General features: G+C 33.9%; 2 protein-coding genes and 1 long non-coding RNA gene across 6 annotated transcripts; 2 read left to right on the forward strand and 1 right to left on the reverse strand.

Moving 5' to 3' along the window:
- The first annotated feature begins 5755 nt into the window (after nt 1-5755).
- On the forward strand, nt 5756-13408 carry LOC108459680 (uncharacterized). Of its 2 annotated transcripts, none has more exons than XM_017759079.2 (10): nt 5756-5993; nt 7039-7367; nt 8593-8632; nt 10145-10214; nt 10316-10361; nt 10467-10565; nt 10715-10783; nt 10911-11073; nt 11290-11423; nt 11599-13408. In XM_017759079.2, exons 2-10 carry the CDS (start codon nt 7143-7145, stop codon nt 13138-13140), a joined length of 2388 nt encoding a protein of 795 aa, XP_017614568.1. In that variant the 5' UTR covers nt 5756-5993; nt 7039-7142; the 3' UTR covers nt 13141-13408. The 2 variants fall into 2 exon arrangements, with proteins under 2 accessions (XP_017614568.1, XP_017614569.1); XM_017759080.2 differs by having other exon boundaries at nt 7039-7313.
- A 681-nt stretch (nt 13409-14089) lies between these two features.
- On the forward strand, nt 14090-15410 carry LOC108459682 (uncharacterized). Its single transcript, XM_017759082.2, has 2 exons — nt 14090-14694; nt 14834-15410. The coding sequence occupies exons 1-2, from the start codon at nt 14244-14246 to the stop codon at nt 15307-15309; spliced, it is 927 nt and encodes a 308-aa protein (XP_017614571.1). The 5' UTR covers nt 14090-14243; the 3' UTR covers nt 15310-15410.
- A 3198-nt stretch (nt 15411-18608) lies between these two features.
- On the reverse strand, nt 18609-23526 carry LOC108460430 (uncharacterized). Of its 3 annotated transcripts, XR_008281559.1 has the most exons (5): nt 23251-23516; nt 22325-22385; nt 21968-22230; nt 21765-21899; nt 18609-18944 (listed from the first exon to the last, which is right to left on the reverse strand). It is a non-coding gene; the product is annotated as an uncharacterized LOC108460430 (long non-coding RNA). The 3 variants fall into 3 exon arrangements; XR_008281560.1 differs by having other exon boundaries at nt 21994-22385; nt 23251-23526; XR_008281558.1 differs by having other exon boundaries at nt 21968-22385; nt 23251-23521.
- Between the last annotated feature and the right edge of the window lie 907 nt (nt 23527-24433).

The raw sequence follows: 24433 nt of genomic DNA on the forward strand, positions 1-24433 counted from the left end.
GGCAGAGGTAGAGGTGCTGGACATGATGAAGAAAGACAGATGACAGAAAAACAAAAGCAATACAGGAGCAATGTTCAATGCTATTATTGTAAGAAATATGGGCATGTGAAGGCAGAATACTGGAAAAGGGAAAGACAAGCCAACTATGCAGAAGGTGACGAAGAGATTAAGCTGTTGATGGCTTATCAAGATGACATTATAGCTTCAAAAGACATATGGTTTTTGGACAGCAACTGTTCAAATTATATGACGAGGATAAAATCTTTGTTTAAAGAGTTGGATGAGTCATATAAGGTGAAGGTGAGACTTAGTGATGACAAGCAGATGCAAGTTAAGGGCAAAGGCACTGTCGCAATAAACAATGGTCATGGTAACATAAAGCTCCTTTATAATGTCTATTTTATTCCTACTTTATCTTAAAATTTATTAAGCATTGGGCAGCTTATGGGTAGTGGATATTCTGTCATGTTTGATGATATGTCTTGTGTGATTAAAGTAAAAAAATCAGGAAAAATTATTGGTGATGTTTAGATGGCACCAAACAAGCTCTTTCCTTTTGAAGTCTCTAATGTAGAAATTCAGGCTCTTGTTGTTAAAAAGAATAGTGAGTCTAAGTTGTGGCATTTACGGTATGGGCACTTGAATGTAAAGGGTCTAAAATTGTTGAGTCAAAAGGAAATGGTGTTCGGGCTGCCAAAAATTGAGTCTTTAGATTTGTGCGAAATGTGTATATTTGGGAAACAATGTAAAAAACCATTTCCTCTAGGAAACTCTAGAAGGGCGTCTGAGTGTCTTGGGCTTGTACATACTGACATTTGTGGTCCCATGAAGACAGAATGCTTGGGTAGAAGTCGTCATTTTTTGCTATTTACAGATGATTGCGGCATAAGTTGGGTGTATTTTCTTTACTCCAAACCAGAAGCATTTGAGACTTTTAAGAAGTTCAAGGCGCTAATTGAAAAGTAAAGTGAAAGAAGTATCAAGGTTTTGTGCACTGACTGAGGAGGAGAATTTTTATCTAATGAATTTAACCAGTTTTGTGAAGAGTAGGACATACATAGAGAGTTGACAGCACCTTAGCAAAACGGTGTAGCTGAACGCAAGAACTGAACAATTGTCGAAATGACAAGAAGTTTGCTGAGATTTAAAGGGCTGCCAGATAAGTTTTGGGCTGAGAGTGTTGCTGTTGCTGTTTATTTGCTGAATTTGTCTCCAACAAGGGCGGTTTTTAACCAAACACCTTATGAAGCGTGGAGTGCTAGGAGACCTTCGGTAAGCCATTTGAAAATATTTGGTTGTATTGCCTATTCTTTGGTAAATTCACATAATCGAAGTAAGCTTGATAAAAAGTCTGTAAAATGCATCTTTATTGGTTATTGCTCTCAATCCAAAGCAGATAGGCTTTACAACCCTTTGAGTGGCAAGGTGATTATTAGCAGGAATGATGTTTTTGATAAAGATGCAAGCTGGGATTGGAATGAAGAGCAGGTACATCAGCAAATTTCTATGCCCATTGAGGTTTCACAAGATGAAAGACAAGAGTTAAATTCAGCAAGTTCACCTCCTAACTCACCAAGAGTTACAATTTCTGAAGAGCCTTTAACTGAGCAACTCCCACTTGGAAGATCAGCAAGGGCCAAAAAGTTGAATCTGCAATATGTTGATGACACTTATGCATCTTGTCAGTTTGCTCTTGCTGTTTCAGATCCTATATACTATGAAGAAGCTGCCGAAAAAGAAGAGAGGCAAAAGGCAATGGAGGAAAAGATAAAAGCTATTGAGAAGAATGGAACATGAGAAATGGTGGACATACCGAAAGACAAAAGTGCAATTAGCTTGAAGTGGGTGTTCAAAACAAATTTTGCTACCGATGGAAGCGTACAAAAACACAAAGCTTGTCTTGTGGCGAAAGGTTATGCACAACAATATTGTGTTAATTTTGAAGAAACTTTCTCTCCTGTATCTCGGTTTGAAACAGTGAGGCTTGTTCTAGCATTGCCTGCATAATTACAATGGCCTATTTATCAATTTGATGTCAAGTCAGCATTCCTTAATGGAGATCTACAAAAAGAGGTTTATGTAGCATAGCCGAAAGGTTTCATAAAGAAAGGCAATGAAATGAAGGTGTACAAGCTGAAAAAGGCATTATACGGATTGAAGCAAACCCCTCGAGCATGGTACAGCAAGATTGATGGGTATTTCCAAAAAAAAAGGTACGTGAAAAGTGAGAATGAGCCTACCTTGTATGTGAAAAAGGAAGGTAATGATTTCATCATTGTCTATCTTTATGTTGATGATATCATTTATACTAGTTCTTCTACCTTTCTTGTGGATGAGTTTAAATATTAAATGATGAATGAATTTGAGATGTCTAATATGAGTCTACTGCATTATTTCTTTGTTCTTGAAGTTCATCAAGATGAAGATGGTATTTTTATCTCATAAAGAAAATATGCCAAGGACCTTCTTAGTAAGTTCGGCATGCTTAATTGCAAGTCTGCAACTACACCGATGAATATCAATAAGAAATTGTGGTAAGAAGATAAAGGAGAAATGGCAGATGCAAAAAGGTTCAGAAGCCTGGTAGGTGGTTTAATCTACTTGACTCACACCAGGCCCGATATTGCATTCCCTGTTAGTGTTATTTCCCAGTTTATGCAACAACCTTCAACAGTTCATTATGGAGCAAGAAAAAGAGTTTTGCATTATATTGCAGAAACTTTGGAGTATGGTATTTGGTACTCCAAAACTTCAAATTTCAGATTGTGTGGGTTCACAGATAATGATTGGGAAAGTTTGTCGGATGATAGACGAAGTATTTCAGCAAATGTTTTCACTCTAGGCTTGGGAGTGATCACTTGGAGTTCGACAAGACAAGCTACAGTAGTACTGTCAACTTCAGAAGCTAAGTATATAACAGCAACCTCAGCAGCTTGTCAAGCCATTTGGCTAAGAAGAGTTTTAGCAGATCTTCAACATGAGCAAAATGGAGTAACGAAAATATTTTGTGACAACAAAGCAACTATTATCATGATAAAAAATCCAACATTCCATGGTAGAACGAAACATATAGACATTCGCTATCATTTTATACGCGATTTGGTTGCAAAGGAGGAGATAACATTGGAATATTGCAGCACTCAAGATCAGCTGGCAGATGTGCTAACCAAGTCATTGTCCAAAGAGAAGTTTTGTTATTTTAGAGCCTTACTTGGTGTGTGCAAGTTTGAATCAAGGGGGAGTGGTGGAGAATGATTCAAAGTTAGTTGTTTTTTTTTTTTCTAAATTTAGATTTAGTTGGGTTGTGCATCAGTTTATTATTTTCCTTATTTTTCTATTTTTTGTTGAGATATGATTCAGTGGCAGATTTTTCTATTAAGATTTGTTGCTGTGTAAAGCCTATATAAGAGGCTGATCTTTAGTTGAATAAGATGCATGAGTTTTTCCCAAATATACTATAGCTTATTTGTGTCCATAAGATTACTCTTAGAAACCCTTTTTTACCATCTCTTATTTTTAAAGGCTGTTTTGAGTTTCTTTCTCTTTGTGCAACTGTTTTCTCCAACATGTTTTTAATTGGAATTTTTTGAATGCTACAACTCTCCTCTCCTTAAGAAAATTTTTTGCTCATAATTTCATCCTGAAGATTACAATATGCCCACAATTAACACTTTCACAATAGCCATCATAAGCATATTTCACATGTCATAGTATCACGTCTTAATTCACAGTTTCACAACACATAATTACATATTTCACAAGTTAACAAGGGGATGAGAAATGTTACACTCAGAATTTAGAGTAGGGGTTTAGGCTACTTCTAAATTCTCAATTAACACTATGAATCGTGTTTACAAGTAGTGATTTCAAACACTCACCATATGCATTTTTGCCTTGTCGCTGAAAACTTAAACTATCATTTCATTGCCTTTCGCTTTACTCGTAGAAGGTCCTAACGATTCCGAAGCTTCACCAAAGTAAATTACACAATTAACATATAGCTATAGACACACTTAAATCAACCAAAAATGCAAGCCTAAGATATATTCTCTTGAAACTGAAATTTAGACTAACTTAGTCGAAACGTAAAAATCTTAACACCTACTCATTCATATCACATAAAATTTATTCCAATAGACTAATTATACATCCAAGAACAATTCTCAACCTTCAAACTACACAATACTACATAGATTCATGGTTCTGAAATTTTCACATACTATGGCAATTATCACGAAAATTTATTAAAACATTGGAATTCTTTATGAGAAAACTTTAAGAGAATTTTAAAAACATTCTAGTCACTTTAAAACAAGTTGAAAAGCACTTTGAAACATCATTTTCATTCAAAATCTCGAATTTCACCATTTACGACCCAATTTTCGGTATTTATTAAAAACTGACGATTCAATAAGTAAAAACTCTATTTAAAAGATTAGATATTATCAAAAACTAATAGAAAATCGAATTGTTACCTTCGATGGGAGAAAAAATGAACGTTTGGTTGAAAATCCGAAAAACTAACAAGTTGTGCAATGGCAAAATCAATGGTATTCTTCATGGTTTTTATAGAATTCTAAAGAGGTTTAATGCTAGGATGATGATAGAAATCAAAGGATTTGAAGTTTGGAAAATAAAATTGAATGAACGGAGTTTAGGGATGCAAAGGATAGCAAAACAAAAATAAATAGAAGGGGTTTTGTGAGTTCCAATAGGTGGGGGAAAATTAGGTTGATTTTAAAGTTTTGGGTTATTTGCTTTTGAACCACTCTTGACTTTGACCCTTTTCCAAAATAGTCCTTATTTTAAAATTAAAGATCTTCTCTAGCTTATTTTCAAAAATTGATTAAATCTTCTAAAAGTCATAGACAGAGACATTTCTAGTTTACCATGCTTCGAATTATTGAACACATTTGAGCTAAAATCCTTAAATTATTCGCACAACTATTAGGCCCAATTTTGGGATGTGACAACAAAAAATTTTCGCTTATTTTAAAGAGGTTTTTTTTTTCAAAGAATTTTTACTCAATTTTTCTAATTTCAAGTTTAAAATTGTACAAACTATTCTTATTTTATGTCTAACTATTGTAATACATATATAATAAATAAGCTTTTTCCTTATGTTGTTACATTAGTAAACAAGTGAAGCATTATTGTGCAAAATATACAATGCATTAAACACGCCAATTTTATGTCTTACGTTGTACCTTGTCAGTTGCACTTCTATAAAAACACAATTGAATTATATTTGGAAGTAGTTTTATACACTCCAAATATGAGCCTTTGCCATTTTCCCCATGATGTTTGTAGTAAATTTCATTTATCTAAGGAAAAACAAAAACGTTGATTTTTTCCCAATGGTTCTTAATATAAATTTTGAACTTTTCTGGCTAAATTATTGTTATGAAAATCTTGACAAATCATGAATTGTTTGAACATTCTTATCACTTCTTTTCTTTTTCATGGCTAAAATATTTTTCCAGCATATTCATAATATAAATTTCAAACCATTTCGGCTAAATTATTGTTTTGAAAATCTTGACAAGTCATTAAGTTTCAAGCTCTTGTCTAAATTATTATTTTGAAACAAATCATGAATTGTTAGAACATCTAGATGCTATTCAAATGAAGACATTCTTATTTTCCTTATTTTTCAAGTTGAAATTGAGTTGAAAAGAAACTTTTTCTTTTTTGTCTTTATTGGCATAATCAGAGCGTCATTAAAATAGAGAATATATTTGCTCAGCATACATTTGTCAATTCTAACTCTCCATGCAGCGATAGCCTTTTATGGTTATTGTGTTTTCATTTTCTGGCGAATCCACCTAGATTACCTTAAATGGGTAATTAATTAAATGCCTTACAAAACGGTCGTCTTCTCCTCATAAAAACTTCACACAATAGTGAAGAAAATATAGGCCTTGCCAAAATTTATCAAAAAAGAAATCTTGCAGATTCTTTCATCTCTGGTTTGCTCGAAAGAGGCAGAGTTGGTAATTCTCTTCTTCTTGGATTTATGTCTAGAAATTACTTGCTAGAATATCAGATAAACTAAAGTGCATTCTCCCAAGTATCTTTTTAGTGTTGTAATTGTTTTACCATTTTAAATCTAAACCAAGAGAGTTTTCAAAATCATGTTTCTGTTTATATGCATGCGCCATCTACATTATTAAATTAGATTATGTTTCTAAGATACTGTTGGTTATCTTCTTTAGGAGATCAATTTCACTTATGTCAGATTTTGAATAATTTTAAAGTTTAATCTTAAGAAGAAAAAAGTTTGAATCTATCATCAAGAAGAAGGTAGTTATTTTTGTAGTAAAAAATTGTTGTCATTTGTGATATGTCATAAAAAATGTTGAATTGTCTCCTATCTTATTTGAAAATGGATCTAATTTGTTTCTAATGGTTATATGATAATACTCAAACTTTTACTACTTTGGGGCTAAAATTTTTATTTAAAGTAGCTTGATTTAAGACTTTTCAAGCAGTATTCTTTTTTAGGCACTGTAGGCATTTGATATAATACTGTTTATTGATGCCCAAAGAGGAGGTTGACATACCAAAGGAAAGAAAGAAGCATGGAATGGAAGAAAACTCATATGAAAAATATTTGTCTAGAATTCTCTATTTTTCATTTTCCCCTAATGCTCTTATTGGTTTTCCTTTTTGAAATTTTAGTTTGATAAAATGTGAACAGTTGTTGTTGTACTATTACTATTATATACTAAATTATTTAATCTCGCATATTTATTAATTTTTAAAATAGAAGTGTTGCTGAAGTATCATACCACAAACAAGTTTTCTAATGCACTTGCATGCAACCTGTTTGATATAGATAAAAATAATTCTCGTATACATCATAATCTAGTCTTCATCTTTTCCTAAATAAGATTCTATTAAATGATAACTATTTTCTACAAGTAAAACTAATTATGCTATTTTCTTCTTGTTCAATTTGAAATTTGACATGATACTTTCCAGTCTCAGCATTTTGTATTTCCTACCTTGACATTTATGAATTCACTTTTGAAACAGGCACATAGAAACGAAGGGGAAGAAAACTAGTGCATTTTTGTACATAAAGGAACAAAAGTGCATCTTATGGTATTTATTGTGACAACGCAAGAGAATAATACATTATGTTAAGTGGGGAATATAGAAGGAGTCCACGAATAATTGAACTGGATGCACGGAAAGCACAAGAGAGGAGCCAAAATAAGGGCAAAGCGATATGTGAAGTGACAGACGAGGAAGAACTGGATAAGGGGCAAAATATTTTGAAACAAAAGCGCGGAAGGAAAAAGGTTAAGGTCAGAACTGTCCAAGATGTTGTTGTTAATTCAGTTGAATATAAAGTTCAGAAGGTACCATTTGTAGCTTATCCATTTCAAATGCTTTACCTTCATTTAATCTCATTCTTTTATTCTCTCAATGATAGAATTAAACTTCTTAAAATTTTCATGCCTATTTTGCTTTGAAGATTTGAGAAATGTCGAATGCTTTCCAATCATATGGCATGATGTAGAATAGTGATCGTTAAAATAGTGCAACACATTTTAAGAACACGATGCAAAGTAATGTCTAAGAATGTATAAACAAAACTTTTTAAAGGTGAAGGTGTATATTGTGATAAAAAGTAATGGAGAGTGATAGGAAGTAAGGTTGGTGTGAAAGTTTTTGAGTTGATACATAAAGGGGAAGTATTTGGAGTTGGCTCAACAAATGTATTTTTGCTAAGAAATAGGGTAATAAAGTATCCCTAGTGTGTTATAGATAATATAAAGAGGTATTAACTAGCAATTAGGAAAGTTTTAAGAGCAATGAGGCACACTGTAACGAATGTGACAAATTGAATAAGCTTATGAAACCTATCTTTTTAGAATGCCAATAAATAGAACTAAGTTATCTTCCCTTGCATTGCTCAAGAAGTGATTTAAATCATAGATTTATTCTTTTGTGACACAACTTGATTGATGTGTAAGTTGCTTCTAATTGCTTCTAGTAATTTAAGATACTATCGTAGGTTCCTATAAGTGATTCTATCGGTAGCCTCATCATTCCATGGCTATGATGCTATTGATCTCTAAAATTGATTGGAGTGTCATTTTATGCTAATTGCTACTATTGCATACAATAAATTGAATATAATGTGAATGTTTTAGTCAAGACCTGTATCACAAAGATATTGAAACTAATATATTTTTATATTTAAAGAAATATTGTTATATTTAACAAATCACATTATAATGAAACTAATATATTTTCATTTTATATCAACATCTCGTTAGAATCTTTTTAGTTTTTATTGATTATTTGTTTATCTTAATTAGACCGTCAAAAGTGTAATCCTCTTGGTACATGTGCCCTAAAGCCTTTTTTAGGGATAAAAGGTGTTAATGTTGTATCTTTTAACAAAATATGCTAAAATTGGATAAAGAGCTAGAGTCTAAAACAATTTTCTTGTAAAAATATATGAAAGTTGATAACACTAGTTTACCGATACATTTATTTCTATGTTTGTTTGAGATGGATACATTAATCCATTTTCTATTTTCATATTATGTTAAATCTTATTTGATTCAACTGCAGACCGACACAGGGAATGATGAAGATGGAGTTGTAAATGCTGGTTAGCTCATGCTTTAATTTAAAATTTGTTTGTTTTATAAGCTTTATATTCATCCAAGGAAACATCAAAAGCTATAAACAAACAATACAAACTATCTATATCTATACATGATAAAAAGAATCACCTATTCCAAAATGTTACAAGCTAAGCACAAAGAAAATCATTTATATAGCTTGTTCTATTAATCATTTATATAGCTTGTTCTATAAATATTCTTGCCTTTAAGCCTTAAGTGAACCACTTCTTTAATGCTTCTAAAATAGGTAGGGACGAATGGAACCTTAAAAAATGTGGCATTGATACACGCCTTGAAGTCTTTATTAATTTCTCATAAGTTCATTTTAACCCCACACTCTAACACACATTCTGCAAAAATATGATCCCTAATTTCAATTTCATAATAACAAAACAAGCAATGACCATCAATACTCATTCCCCTCTGTATCAATCTCTCCTTGGTTGGAAGTCTATCTAGAATTGCCATCTAAGTGATGAAAGAATGTTTTGGAATATGTAGAGGAAACCAAACAATCCTATGCCATACAACCTTCTCAACTTAGGCTTGGTCACTCCCCAGATTTTAGAAGCAGTAATCTTCCTCCCATTTAACTCAGAATTTCTCAGCACAGCCTACTTCCTCTCTAAGTTTTACAACTTTTCTCCAACTCCAACTGATGTTACTTTCAATGGAACCTATCTCAAAGAATAAATTTTAAGCAAGTACTCTTTGGTCCAAGCAATCCAAAGAGATCCATGTTCTGCCAAAATATTTCTTATATGTTGGACTCTCAAGGTCCTTCATTCCAAGTTCACCCTTACCCCTTTAGCTGAGTCTTTATTACCCTTTCAAGAAAAAAAAACCTAGAACACACTTGGTTGATCTTTTTAAGAATTGCTTTAGGTAACATGAAGATAATGTACAAAAAATTTTGAATATGAAAGATAACAAATTGAACCAATTGCATTCTCCCAACAAAACTCAAAATCTGAAACCCTAAACCTTAAACCTATGTTCTCTCCAACAAAGGCAAGCAATCCTTCTCAGAAAGTCTCCTTGTAACTAGAGGAATACCAAGATATCTCACTGGCAACTACCCAATTTTGAAACCAATAGAACTTTGAATTAGGTTGAGTTCCTCTTGTGACACACCTACAACAAAAATCTCAGTTTTTCTGAGCATTTAATTGAAGCTCAAGAAGTTGATAAAAAATAGAAAGAATACTCCAAAGCCCCACCACAGAATCTGCTTTACCCTTGCAAAAGATGAGCAAATCATCTGCAAATCACAGATGAGTGAATTGAATTAGATGACATTTTGGATGAAAACTGAACACTCATTCCTTTGCTCCCAAATCCAACAATTTCGAGAGGATATTCATGGAAAGGACAATGGATGACCCTGCCTAATATCCCTTGCCCCTTTAATTTAAAATTGAAAGTAGAGTTTTATCATTTCTTATGTGTAATCATAATGATGTGTTTAATACTTTTGCTCATGGTACATTAAGCAGCTATTTTGCCTTCAGGAGCTGCAATACCTGAAAAAAGCAAGCTCGAACTATTACTTGGTATTTTGCAGAGGTTTGTAGTTATCTTGTCGATTAGTCAGGCACTGATAATTTCAACTAAAAAAGCATGCCAGTGATTGTTTTGAGATTTGCTTTCTTTCTTCTGAATTGTAGGAAAGACACACAAAAAATATTTGCGGAGCCAGTAGACCCTGAAGAGGTTGGTACTCAGTAACTCTTTCATCTGCCTTCCTTTTCAAGCCTGATGACAGTCAATTTTTCAAAACCTGTGATTATGTGGTTAACTTTATTTTTTAACTGAAAGGTTGAATTCTATTATGATGTCATCAAAGAACCGATGGATTTTGGCACGATTGCAAAGAAACTGAATGAAGGAAGCTATCAAACACTGGAAGAGTTTGAGGTCTGCTCCCAATCTATTTGTTTGACCACATATTTGGGTTGCTGTTACAGACCATCTCTTTTACAGCTTCCTTGGCAAACAATTTACTCCACAAATATAAAATCTATGGATCATTTTAATTAATTGCTTCCTTTCACACTTTTACACAGCGTGATATATTTTTGGTACCCAACAATGCCATGCTTTTCAATGCTTCTACTACCATATACTACAGACAGGTAAGTCAACCAAACTTTTACTTATCATCTAAACTTTGTGACACTGTCCTTTAAAACTTGGCTACAAATTTTTGATGTTCTCAGAATTTTCTTAGTTCCCTGAACTATATCAATTTTGGTTTTCCAGGCACGTGCATTGAAAGAACTAGCTACAAGGCTATTTCATGCTCTTAAAACTGATCCTGAAAGCTTTGAAACTGAAGCTTCCATACAAAGGTTGGGACTTAGTGGGAGGACAAAGGCTGGAGCTAGAACTCTGAACAAGACAAGTCCTAGCATTGCAGCAAGGGGTAGGTCTTGTAACCAACTGTGGCTATCTAGTTCATTCTTTTTATATTGATCAAATAAATGTTGAGTAGTCAAATATAAGCATATCTGCACAGACAACGCAGCAGTATGTAATATGATGTGTGACAACAGTTGTCATATGACTCCCAAATGTGAGATGCTCTTTTGCGCTTAGCCACTAATTTGATGCTTTTCAAAAAAAAAAATTGTTTAAACAGGGTGTAGAGCTCAGAAACGAGCTCATGATGTTGAAGTGGACAGGCGTCGAACCTATAGACCTCGGAATTCTTTCCAAGGTGGAAATAGATCATTAGTTTCAGCTGTTTATAATGCCCCGAAGCATCTTATGCTGGTGAGTATCATTTCTTTCAATCTAGTTAAATAAACAATCTATGGAATGGTGTTAATATATTTCAGAAATTTACAAGAATGAAATTAAGTGTTTTCAATCAACAGCCTTATGAGAATAGCATTCCCCTTGTAATCTTCTATTATTTACTGATTACTTGTCCTTCCTGGCCATTCAGAATAAGCAGGCAGATCTTGGATATATAGACAGCTTAAAGCGGTTTACTAAAGATATGGGTCCAATAGTTCAAAAGGTTGCCAATAAGAAGATAGACGGTTACATTTCCGAAGCTATGAGAGTTTGGAATATGACAACAAATCATCAGCTGGGGACCCAAAATATGCAAATTCCTAATGCAGCCTTTGCATCAAATATAAAGGTTGCTCCATCTTTTAAAGTCCCTTCAAGCACACCCGGATACCAAAACAATTCAGGTGACAAAATGAACATTCACACTGGATTCTCAAATGGAGGACAGGCATCAGTGATCATGAATAATGCTTTAACTGGAGGAATTAGTCAAACTGGTCGCGGAGTGGAAAGCCTTGGTGACTTCCAAGGGAACATGACTCCATATGCGAGTAGGGATTTTGCTCCATCTTTACATCTCCGTGGGAATTCTGCTGGGTACCAAACATTCGCAGGTGCAACAATGGATGGTCCATCCAGCTTTTGGAATGGAGGAAAGGTGTCTACAGTTAATAATGCGGCCATGAATGATGTTTTAAATAAAGGTAAAGGAAAACTTGGAAATGAAATGGACTTCCAAGAAAAGATGTTTCAACCCATGAGAATGGGTTTAGATAGCGGAGTTGCTTTCAAGGATTATGCTGTTAATCAAAGCACTGGGGTTCACTTGGATTCTTCTTTACCCAGTTATGATTCAGGGAATGGGGAACTTGATTTGATCGCATTGTGGAATACAAAGGGCAAACAAAAGGAATTAGACGGGAAAGCCATGACGGTAAACCCAATCAATGTGGATAATACTGTACGAAAAGCTGGTCATGGTTCTTCGTGGTGGATGCAAGAGCCTATGGTTAAAAGTAAGATTGATGCTTCCTCATCTTCATGGCGTTCACCTTCTCAAGTCATGACAGGGTTCGATGGTACTCAGACCATGGACTACATGAGCGGAATGGGTTCACCTTCTCAAGTCATGACAGGGTTCAATGGTACTCAGACCATGGACTACATGAGCGGAATGGGTTCACCTTCTCAAGTCATGACAGGGTTGAATGGTACTCCGACCATGGACTACATGAGCGGAATGGGTTCTCATTATGCTGGTAAAAGAATGTATGAGAAAGAAGTCATAGCTGATGGACAAGGCTCTAGCTACAGAAGCAACGTAGAGCAGGTTGGGGTAGTTTCAGATTTGTTCAAGCCAGCGGAGATGGGAGTTCAACCCGTGAGTGATTACTGCTTTCAAGATGAAACTATATCAGCTGAGTTGGCATCCTTACTACAGCAAAAAGGAGGCTTGGATTCACTATGTAACGTTCCTCCAGATGAGAACTGGTTTGGAAGTCTAGGAGACAAGAATTTGATGAGAGCATCAGAGAAGCCATTGGAGTATCAGAGGTTTCAACCTGAAAGCAATGCAGCAGCAGCTACTGAGAGGTTTCAACCTGAAAGCAATGCAGCAGCAGCAGCTACTGAGAGGAGGCAGAAGCAAACTGTGGAGGGTGCACAGCAGGCACAATGGAGGTGGCTATAATTCTCTAGTCCGCACAAAACTGCCAATGCCTACATGGCATGATAATGCAATAAAAGAGACTTGGTTATTTTTGTTATTTTGGGATGTGTGTTTGGTTATAAATACATCCAAAGGAAACTACAGGACTTGCTGCTTTGTTAAAGAGCTCTGTGCTCTACCTTTTTATGTGTGGAATGTGGCGCGGGGACTATGATACTATTCTATGACACCCCACCGTACTCTTTTAACTTTGGTAATATCTTATTAGTTCTATCTTCTTGACCAGGAATTTTTATCTTCCCTGCTACATCTTACTGCTTGCATCCTTAGGAGTTGTGAAATCTGCCTTCTGCTACCAGAAGCAGATGGTTAAGACTTAAGCCATCTGGCCTTACACTTTGACACCCATTTGCATCTTCCAGTAAACAGCATGCTCTATTTTGACTTAGAGGCTCACAGAGTGAACCTTCTCTCTGTGCTACCCAAATCTGATTTAAGCCCAAATTATTGACTTTCCTGTTCTTTTTAACCCCCTGCAGTTTGACTTAGATGCTAATAAGTTATTTTACTCATTCAAACTTTAAATTATATGCCATATTATGTTTATATTTTTATTTATCACTTAATTTTTAGGTTATTTTTATTTTAATCATTCAAAATATATTATTTTTATTTTATTTTAATTTCTTAATATATTAATTAAAATGACTCCAATAATTAATTATTTGTATTATGTAACTTCATTAAAATGGGAAAACGAGAAAACTAAAATGATATAGAAAAAATTTGTATATAAAATTAACTGTCGATAACGCTTTAATCAATGAAAACCCTAAAATCAAATTGGAAGAATTTAATAATAATCCCAAAAATTGGTTCACTTTTTTTTTTTTTTGTGGGGTTTAACTTTTACCTGTATTCAACAGGCCAAAAAAGTTGCACTCTTATCTAGATTCCTATTCCTAGCCAATCTGTAAGGCACTCCCACGTAGGAAAAGTTTGACAAAGAGTTCACCCTCTAAATAGAGCTTTGGAATAAGTATTTTCTTCTCAAAAAAGTTAAGTAGCTCTCCTTTTCAATTTTCCTCTTAATCAAAAAGAACCTTGTTTCAATCTTTCTTCACATGTTTGGTATGGGGAAAATCTGGATCGAAGTTTGTATAATATCAGCTCGAGGTCTCCGGCGTTCGTCGTCGTTTTGGAAGCTACAGTGGTTTACAGTTGGGTGGATCGATCCCGACAACAAATACTGCACCAAGATTGATGCTTCGGGGAGCTCAAATCCGGTATGGAAAACCAAGTTTGCAGCTCTGGTGGATGAGTCAAATATTCAGGACATGGTGCTGCATGTTGAAGTATACAGTAGAGAGCCTATATTTCTTAGGGAAAAGCTTCAAGGGACTGCCAGTGTTGCCTTGAAAGAGTTTCTGGCCAAATATAACAACAATTCCACCTCTTCCAGTGAAGAAGTAGGGAGCTACCAGTTGCGCAAAAGAAATTCCAACAAGCCTCAAGGATTTGTTGACATCTCTATTCGTATCTCGGAGGAGAGGGAAAATCCTGCTTCCCTCCCAGGTATTTAATTCCTTTTTTCTTTTCTTTTGCACTTGATAATTGATATGAAGCTTAGTTCTTGCTAATTCAGAGGGAGTTCGCGTTACACATTCTCCAATTTTCATTACAGTTTGGATCAAAGGTAGAACTGGTTTTGCAGGTAATGATGGAGGACTTGTTCTCATGGACCATAGAACTGATATTCCTTTATCCACTGAAGGTGGCTATCCAGCAGAGGCAACAACAGCGCCTCACAATCAATCTCAGGTGAACATCCCATTCCCATATAAACATCCAGTGCCATATCCTACAAGCAATTACAACCCATCTCTAGGTGAACCATCAGCTTCTGGACCCGGCTATCGTCCACCTAGGAGTGCCACTCCTCCACCTCCACCCCCTCCCTCTCATGTTGGTTACATTCCCACATTCCTTCCGAGAACAGAGACTTACATGAACATGCCATCGTCTGTGGGAGCTGGAGTAGGGCCAAGACCTGGTTTTGCGATGGGAGTTGGGGCTGGAGCACTGGCTGCTGGTGCTGTGCTCTTTGGGGATGACTTCATGTCAGGGTTTGATGTTTCTGCTGGTTTCCAGGATCCCACCCTCGCCATATCCACCGATCCTCCTTTCTGATGTAACACGGCTTGTAATGTAATGTAATGTAATGCAATTTTAGTAATCCTGCATCGTATATATTAATTAAAATATTCCACAATGCAACCACGTTTTTGAAATATTAATTTCCCAGAGAATTTATTCAATTTTAAACAATGATTTCAACACCATACAATACACAGTATCACGAGACACTATTATTGCCATACATTTGTATCTATTTTTTCGTAAGTTTTGTTAGAGCCAAACCCTTTAATTCTTAGAAACAATCACACTTCTACTGGTGAATCCTATTAAGAATGTTTTCGTGGTTATTACACCCTTAACATAATTATGTTACATCGATAATATACTATTATATAGAATTCAAGACATGATGTCATACATACAAAAAATTGAGTCAAATTTTCATTATGGGTGACTCAAATCTCATTTCTAAATTTCTAAATTTTCATCATAATTATGTTCATTTTCTATACCACATTATGAAACTTAATACATATTTATATCTTGAAAATTCACAAAACTAAACATACAAGCCATGAATATATTTAGAACATAGTCAAATTAACGAGCCACTAATTCTCCAATTAAGTGACCATAACATCACACATATATACACACTCTTTTATCATAGACATTATTAGTCATTCTGTTACCATGGTCAAAACCATGTTCATCACCTAATGGGTTAGATAGCATTCATATTGCTATTTACACACTCTTTGATTCACGGCTTTTAACATAAATTTCAAATTTTACTATATCTCAAAACTTTATAGAGTCGTGTGAGTATATATCGATATCAAAGTTATATTAAAATCATGTGTACTATCATAAACATGCATAATGTATTCTCGATTGATTATCATATTACACATTTTCACTAAAACTTTCGTTCATACCATAATAGTGATCCTATTAAATAAGCTAATACTTTTCTCTATTCTTCAAAAAACTATACTTATTCAATTTCTAATCAAGACCATTTTTAGATAAATTTTGCAAAGTAGTCAAACCTTTTGATTCATAAAACCAATATGATTCCATGGACAATGAAAGATAATTTTATTTGTTATTTCATGAAACTAATTTAGCATATGATTATAATTCTAAGCTAATCATAATCATGAATTTTAAAATATCATGCTCATAATAAATTAATATTTGATTTTCATTAAATAAAAATTCATACTTTTTACATAATGTAATTAATCTCAATATAAACATAATCATTAAATTTTATTTATGCAACAATAGCAAAACAATAGATTTGATATATATTTTCTCGTTACGTACAAAGGTTTCTTTTAAATCAAAAGTTAACAAGATTATTGACTTCATTGTTGCCCCATTGTTGATAGACATTTATTGCAACCTACATTCAAAACTTGCAAGAAGTTTATTTTTTGTAAAATATAGTTAAGAATGTTGAAAAAAATCTGGTTCGAAAATGATTTTCTTGTACAGTGAAAAATAAAAAATTTGAAAATTGATCTAATTTTTTTTATGTTTATAGCAATAAACTATAGACTGAATTTCTACAAGTGTTTTTGGATAGATGGATTACTGTCGTTCCCGATATTCAACCAAACGATTTTCTCCGCTATTCTCGTATGACAAACTGCTTCGAGTTTGGGCTCGAATGATTTGAATCAAATACAGAATTAGAAATAGTTTTTTTTCCTTGGTGTGAAAATAAAAATTTTCTACTCAAATAGAAACCGGCAGAATCATTATTCCGGAAAATATATTTAATTCTTAGAGAATAAAAGTCTCTCTATTTTTGGGCAGAATAATGATGTCTGAAAGTTGTGTTAATAGTCCTACTAGTACCATCTATTTATTGAGAGAGAATGTAAAACTCTTGTTAAATTGTAGAAATTTATTTCAACTAAAAAAACGAACCCCTAGTATAATGGGCGCGACAACCCTAGTTAATAATACTAGGGTTTGTTGTCCCACCCTTTTACATAAGGGGCTTTTGGGCATTTTTCATATTTGGTTCAATTGCAAGTACTTCTTAAGCTTTCAACCCAATACTTTATAATTTGATCCAACCTAATATTTGATTTTCTATTTCCCAAAATAAACTTCAATATATTTTCAATTAAATAATTTTCTCAACCAAATTCTAATTTCGTTAAAATCATGACGACTTTTCCGTAAAAGAATTTATGAGAAAATATATTTAATTTTTCTGTATTTAACGGTTCACTATGACCAAATCATTTATTTCCATTTTTTAACTTTATTTAATTCGAAAAACATAAATTCATTTTTCAAGTCATTTTTATTTTGGAGAAAATCATAATCATTTCCAAATGATTTCTCATTTCTCCATTTTCACCATTTCTATTCATTTGATTCACCATGCAATTCATTTCTAGTTTCAACAAGCTAACGGAGGGACCAATTGGACGTATGCAATTGAGGCTCAAATGATTTATAATTAAGTTATAGGTTTTTACCTATTAATTATAAACTCATTTAGTCACGAAGTCCTTCCACTATAGTATTGTGACTGAGTTTTTCTCAACAGCATTACGTTATGAAAACAACTCGATCAGTGCTTGTCTAATGACATTATCAAAAGTGTGTCACCCTCATAAGGTATCCTTAATCTCTTTGGGATAATATCCGTTTTCAAATATAATCCTATTTTATCTCATGGTAACCATTACATCTTCATTTATGAAAAATCAATCACTATCAAATAATAATCAAGTCATTCAGACGAACGATCTGTGGCCACATTTACTTTTCATCAACCATGTAATGCCAATGAGAAGATATCATTTACCATGTCCTGAGCTATGAATTCCACTGTTGTAAATGATGCTACATACTGCGAAAGTCATACACCCAACACACTAGCTTTCAGTTCCTTATCTATTTGAAATCAAACTTTTACTTACATCAAAGTGTACGAGTCATGCATACATAGTCTGTCATCCATAGTTTGTCATCCACTTAGGATTTAGATATGTCACACTACGAATGTCACAAGTGAATAAATCCATAAACGGATTCAAGGTTTATTCTTCTTAAGTTCAGTTCAATGTACTGTCAATTCAGTCAATTACATCTATGTCTCTATCTTTTAGGAGTCATCTGCTCCGATGCCCAAGACAAAGTATCTCCCCAATTGGACTTGATAGACAATATATTAATCTTTCAATCGGTATATCATATGCTATCTGCCAATTCACAACATAGAGTAATCTTAATTTTCTTCATTTTGGTAAAGGTTGTGGAGATTTTGGAATATCCAAAGGTGTGTCCTCAATAGGCTTTTCTCATGAAAGATGTGTGTATTTCTCCAAGCAATGATATTTTCCACTATTTTGTCCAAGAGGAGTAACAGATGAATCTCTCAAGATACTATTGTAGAGTTTTGTCAAAGGAACATATGTTCTTATCAACTTATAGTTTCTATAAGCCTAAATTTAAAACATCCATTACAACCACAATTTATATCCATGGAAAATGTCCAATTAAAGGATCCTTGAAATGGAAGATAAGAATTTCGTTTATGTTAAAACCATGGATATTGATAAAAGGCACATCAGACCAAGATCAAATTCAGGTTATTTGGGGCGAGGAAAAATTGAATCGAAGCGGATTGAACCTTAATATAGCGAGAAAGTAACCTGAAACATAAGAAAAACCTAAATGAGTTTAAGGTAATTCGACAACAAGCAAGGTAAATATGAGAACTAATCAAATCAAATCAAAAAAGAGAAGAAAAGAATAAAATAACTCAAACAAATGAGGGTTTCTTGAAGTTTGTAGCACATTTCTTGAAAAGAAACCCTAAGATCTTGAAACTTATAATTGAACAAGAATATGGCATGTTAGAAAAAAGGATTATAATGAACACAATCAAGATTGAAAGAAAAGATATGCTGAAGATGGAAAAAGATTGTATGGAAGATGATAAAAAGATGATGTCTTATGAAACCCTTCAAAAAGAATATTCAATAAGCTTCACAAATGGTTCTAATCAACCCCCAAAAATCGAACCCTAGTAAATTGGAGAGTGAATAACTTCTTATAGCTTCAAGAAGAAACCTAAGAAGAAAACAAGTTTTGAAATAAATAATAAAGATATCTTGTCCCTAATTAATAATGAATGATGTCCCTAATTAATAATGAAGATATCTTTACATAGGCAAACTAAATACATCAAAATAAAACTCCTATGAATAATGAAACTCTAATTGATATAAACAAGAAGTAAGATCTAATGGAATTAAACTTTCTTGTTGATTAAGAAACACAAAAGTTCTAAACAATTGAAAATACTAAAAAATCCTAAAATTAGAAATAAATAAATAAATAAAATATAAAACCTAGTAAATACAATATTGAATTCATATATATTCAAAATGCATTTCAAATCTAAGAGATTACTCTATCATTAATTAGAAAACCTCTCAAACCAAAAATGTCTAAATCCCATCAAAAAATGCATTGCAAATTAACCAATTTTCTAGACTTAAAAATTGGCAGATTTGGTAAACTTAATTTAATAAATTTTACCCATCCGTGCTCATATCAAATAATCTTGTTTTCTGCACCAAGTAGATAATGGTATTTTGATTTGTACATTTGGAATTATATTGACCGGGACATGATGGTTAGTTGCATCATGAATTGTGTTCTAAGTGTGTTATAAGGCCCAAGCATATTGGTCTTGTAGCATATGTGTGACTCAAACTATGAAATTTCCATAAAATTTCCCTAAGGTTTGTGTGTAATAAAACTATATCTTTCTAAACTCACTCTCTTTGGTTGTTAACTCCCTCAATTCTTGGCTAGTACGAAGCTTGTTTGACGTGAGTTATAAGCTTTGTAGTTGCAACTCTAATGGATCCTCTACATTAAAAAACTCGTGAAATTGATTAGAGACCATAGAACAAACACTATAGATAGCAATATAGCAAAATGATTTCTAAAGAGTTACTATAATCAAATTAGTTGTAATTTCCACTGTGTGACGATGACATAGCATCATAAAAGTTGGACTTTGACTAGACCATGTCACCAAGAGAGTGCTTGAAGATCAAAAGTCAACTAGAATACCTTGATCCTATGTCTAGGTCACACAGCTGCATTTCTACAGTTCAACTGTCTTATATACTAATTTCTATTATAGGTTATCTGTAATCCAATGTCAATCCACTAGTCTTGGTATCAAAACCAACTTAGAAATATTTATGAAAATTTCTTACAACCTTTGTCACAATCTGAAATTGCCCATAAGACCATAGATGTTGATGCAAACATATGATCCTTTACTATCAATCTGGTATCATCAAGTAATTTGGTGACAATGCCATCAAACTCTTAAGTATAAACCTAGAACACCCATTCATCTACCTTTTTCGAATCCCCTACTATTCATGCTTTCTTAAAAAGGTGTCACCATTTCTATTGTGCCTCAATTGTATAAAAATCTTCTTGTGGGCAATCGATAGATGCTTTTGCCGAGATCAATTAAGGACTCTATTAAAATGATTCCACCTTTTAGACGTATGGCAATCATGGCTTAAAGATGCTATTGATGAAACCTACACTATCTTCTTCCATAAGCCCTACACCAAAGAAGGATTCAAACCTTTAGTTGAAACCCATACACAAAAGAATGACAATACTAAGAAATTCTAATTGCCCTGTGTCTCAAAAAAACATATATACCAATCCTTGTCAAGGTCCAGTCGTTCCGAGACTCTTTAAAAGAATTGATACGCTCCTTGTAGGGATCAAACTCATACCATTTAAAATGCAAAATCATCTCTCCATGTATATAAAGGATGAAACCCTATAAAAATGATAGATTCCTTTTTAACTTTTCAAAAGTATTAGTTTCCTTTTTACTCCAATTCAAAAGGATCAATCCTTAATGATTTGGATGGATGGAGTCGTTGATCATGGGTTGGCAAGTGACTAATTTCCATTAAACAAACCTTTTATTAATAAAATAAAAAAGACTGAAATAAAAAATATATATATTTGAGAGACTAATGAAGCTCAAAATCAAATCTAATCTAATCTAATATAATATAATATTTGCAATAACTAGATTTCAAGTTCCAAGTAGCAAATACCATCATAAACAGAGAGTAAAGTAATGCATGGCGATACACATGTAATCCAACAACTTCAAAGTTGAAGTTCCAACAAAGATAGCAACCAATTGGTAATTAGTTATTTAATTAAATGAGTGTGCTCACTGCATAAAATAATGCCATTTCTATTTCTCTGCACACTGCCAGATGTAGACAAAGAGAAAATAATATGGTTTCCAAATGTACTTCCCTTCTCGGTAACCAAAAAACCAACATATATATATTAGAGCTTGGAAGCATATTTATATATATATTTGAAACACGCATAACTAGCCATAAAAGCAGGATATTTGTGTGACTTTGGAAATCAAGGGAGTTTTTACGGCCATCTTTACTTACTTTACCGCTTCTGCTATTGGCTAGTGATGGTCATGCTTCAAGCTATTGTCAAATTTCGAGGTGTGAGCAGTCCAGCAGTGTGCAGCGGCCAAGCATACACATGCCAACACGTGCACCAAACCATTCACTGTCTCACTGAAATTGCAAATGGAAATTTCATGAACCGAGCAGTCAAGAGGCATCAATATTAGTATTTTACTTACACTGCTAGCTTTCATTGTTCTCTTACTACTTGCTCTCATCGTACCGACATGGAGCCTTTAACCTTTACCATGTCTTGCAGAGCATCGTAAATTGTTTCATTTCATCAGATGGGGGCTGACAGCTGACTCCACTTGAAGAAATTAAAATTTTAACATTAGAAATGCAGGAGCCTGAGCCTGAGCCTGGAAGCAAAGCTATATCTATATATTAGAGAATGGAATCAAGGCCAATGCAATGACAAGGCACACTCTTCTTAATTCGTCTGCCAAGGAAAAGAAATGGGCGTCTGAGGACTGGAGAGACTGTAAATAATGGACCCTATGCAACTGCAAGCCAAGTACACTAACCCAACTAACCATTTCCACTTCATAAGTAAGATGGCCTGCGCCAATGCTCCTTAAACTTGGTTTTTCTTGCCTGTCATGTAAAAAAGTACCAATTTAACTAGTATTTGATGCATGAAATAACTATGGAGGATGTCTCTTTCCGAAAAGGAATTTTGCAATTTGATTGAGACATGTAGCTACTTGACTGCTATATATTTATGGTCGCAATAGAAGGTAAACACAGGGAGTACGTATGAAATAAATAAAATAAATGAGGTGAAGAGAAAGAAGGAGCTCCCTTCAGTCCAAGCACGGAGAAAGGGGGATGCAAACCATCTCCCGCATCATTCACACAATCACAGTAGCAAAATCGCCAATATCCGTTTTCTACTGAGTGCTTGGATGAATGAGTCGGCAGTTAGTCCAACCCCCTTGTTCCTATCCGTAAGTGGGCTGATGGAAGCTCTCTCTTCCCATTTCTCTAACTTAACATTCCATTCCAACCCAAGATGCAAAACATAACATGGTTCAACTTCATTCTTCCTCAACCAGCCGCTAAACCCCAAACTTCAGTTCAAGAACTGGTTCATAAGCAATAGGTTAATTTGGGTTTGATCTATTTCTATGTTTCTTAATGAAAAAGGACAACTTTTTAGCTTAACGAAGCTAAACAGGCGAAATGAAAAGAATTCATTGAATAAACAAGATCCATCCTTGATTACCCTTTAATCATCATATTCAAAAAAACATTATTATCGAAACGACTTGCAACATGAGAACGCCGAACACTGCGGGTGGTGAGAGAAGAGTTGTTTTAAAAAAGGGGAAAAAAGAACAGAAAAAAAAAACGAATTTCCTGCACCTAGTGTGTTAGGTCAATTAGAGCTTCATCCTTAAGGGTACATACAATAGAAGATAAGAGATGAGATATATAGAGATAGAATCATAGAACTTACCGTCCAAAGCGGCAAGGCAATGTTGAATGATGAGATATGGGCTATAAAAGGAAGTACTCGGGAGAGGAGGGGGAAAACTGACAGATAGACAGGCCTTAGGAATTAACCCTGGAAACTTTGACAGACAGCAATCACATACATAGAATACCGTATTTTCCCACTTGGGATAACATAAATCATAATCATGGAGAAAGCAGGAAAATGACACCAAGCAAAAGTAAAATTAATAGAGTGAAACATCATCTAAACACTGCTTAAAACCCTAAATTTGTAAGTGATGCAAGTACCGCCCACTTAAAACCCTAATTCTGAGAAAAAGTAATAATAATAATAATAAAAAGAAAATTAAAGGGATGACAGTGGAGTGGAGTACCCTGCAGGGATCCAAACAAGAAATAAAGTAAGAGAAAGAGAGAATTAATGCAGAGAGAGAGAGAGAGAGAGAGAGAGAGAGAGCGGTATATGATAGGGAGAGTAATAATAAAGAAGAAATATATACATAAACATGGAGGAATAAGTGTATTTGATTACATTTGTCAGGCAAAGGGAAATGAAGGGTCACTATCGTCATGAGAATCAGAGACAGGAAAGGGACTCTAAATCTTAGCATATCTAACGAGGAACGCTGTAGATCAGTACACCTCTTCTCCTTTCTCTGTTAAATTTTAGTATTATTACAAGTATACGCTTTACTTGTTAGTATAGTATAGACTCTTTGTTCATCATCCATACATACATTTTACTTACTCTTTCGCTTTCACTTTCAATCACTCACTGTCTCACTCAATGATTGAATGAATAATACATGCATATTCTACTTTGTTTAGTTAATGCTTTTCTAATTCCTCCAATTAAAGCTGATCCACCCTCCTTTCCATTTTCATCTTCCTGACGTTTTTTTAATTCAGAGGTTTCAACAGCTACCATACTAGCACCAGCCATGCTTTAGGTATCTTTTGCCATTGTAAATTGATAGAATACCAAAGGGTTAATTAAGATGAATGTTTCAGAAAATTATGAGCCTTCAGAACAAAACACTATGCATACATGAAATACTTTCTTTGCTTTAAAAGAAGGAGATAGAGAAAGAAAAAGTTTAGGGCTTTGAGGGTCCTTTCTGGCTCCTGTACTGTCATGTAGTGCGGAGGTAAAGCTTTATATAGATAAATTAATGAATATAATT

Source organism: Gossypium arboreum, chromosome 4, assembly GCF_025698485.1.
Source record: "Gossypium arboreum isolate Shixiya-1 chromosome 4, ASM2569848v2, whole genome shotgun sequence".
NCBI lineage: Eukaryota > Viridiplantae > Streptophyta > Magnoliopsida > Malvales > Malvaceae > Gossypium > Gossypium arboreum.

What these genes read in the sequence shown, in the direction of transcription:
- LOC108459680 (XM_017759079.2), top strand. Translation starts at nt 7,143, where the DNA reads ATGTTAAGTGGGGAATATAGAAGGAGTCCACGAATAATTGAACTGGAT. An exon ending in AGCCAGTAGACCCTGAAGAG is followed by an intron (nt 10,362 to 10,466) that starts GTTGGTACTCAG and finishes TTTAACTGAAAG; the next exon opens with GTTGAATTCTATTATGATGT. An exon ending in AAACACTGGAAGAGTTTGAG is followed by an intron (nt 10,566 to 10,714) that starts GTCTGCTCCCAA and finishes ACTTTTACACAG; the next exon opens with CGTGATATATTTTTGGTACC.
- LOC108459682 (XM_017759082.2), top strand. Translation starts at nt 14,244, where the DNA reads ATGTTTGGTATGGGGAAAATCTGGATCGAAGTTTGTATAATATCAGCT. An exon ending in AAATCCTGCTTCCCTCCCAG is followed by an intron (nt 14,695 to 14,833) that starts GTATTTAATTCC and finishes CTGGTTTTGCAG; the next exon opens with GTAATGATGGAGGACTTGTT.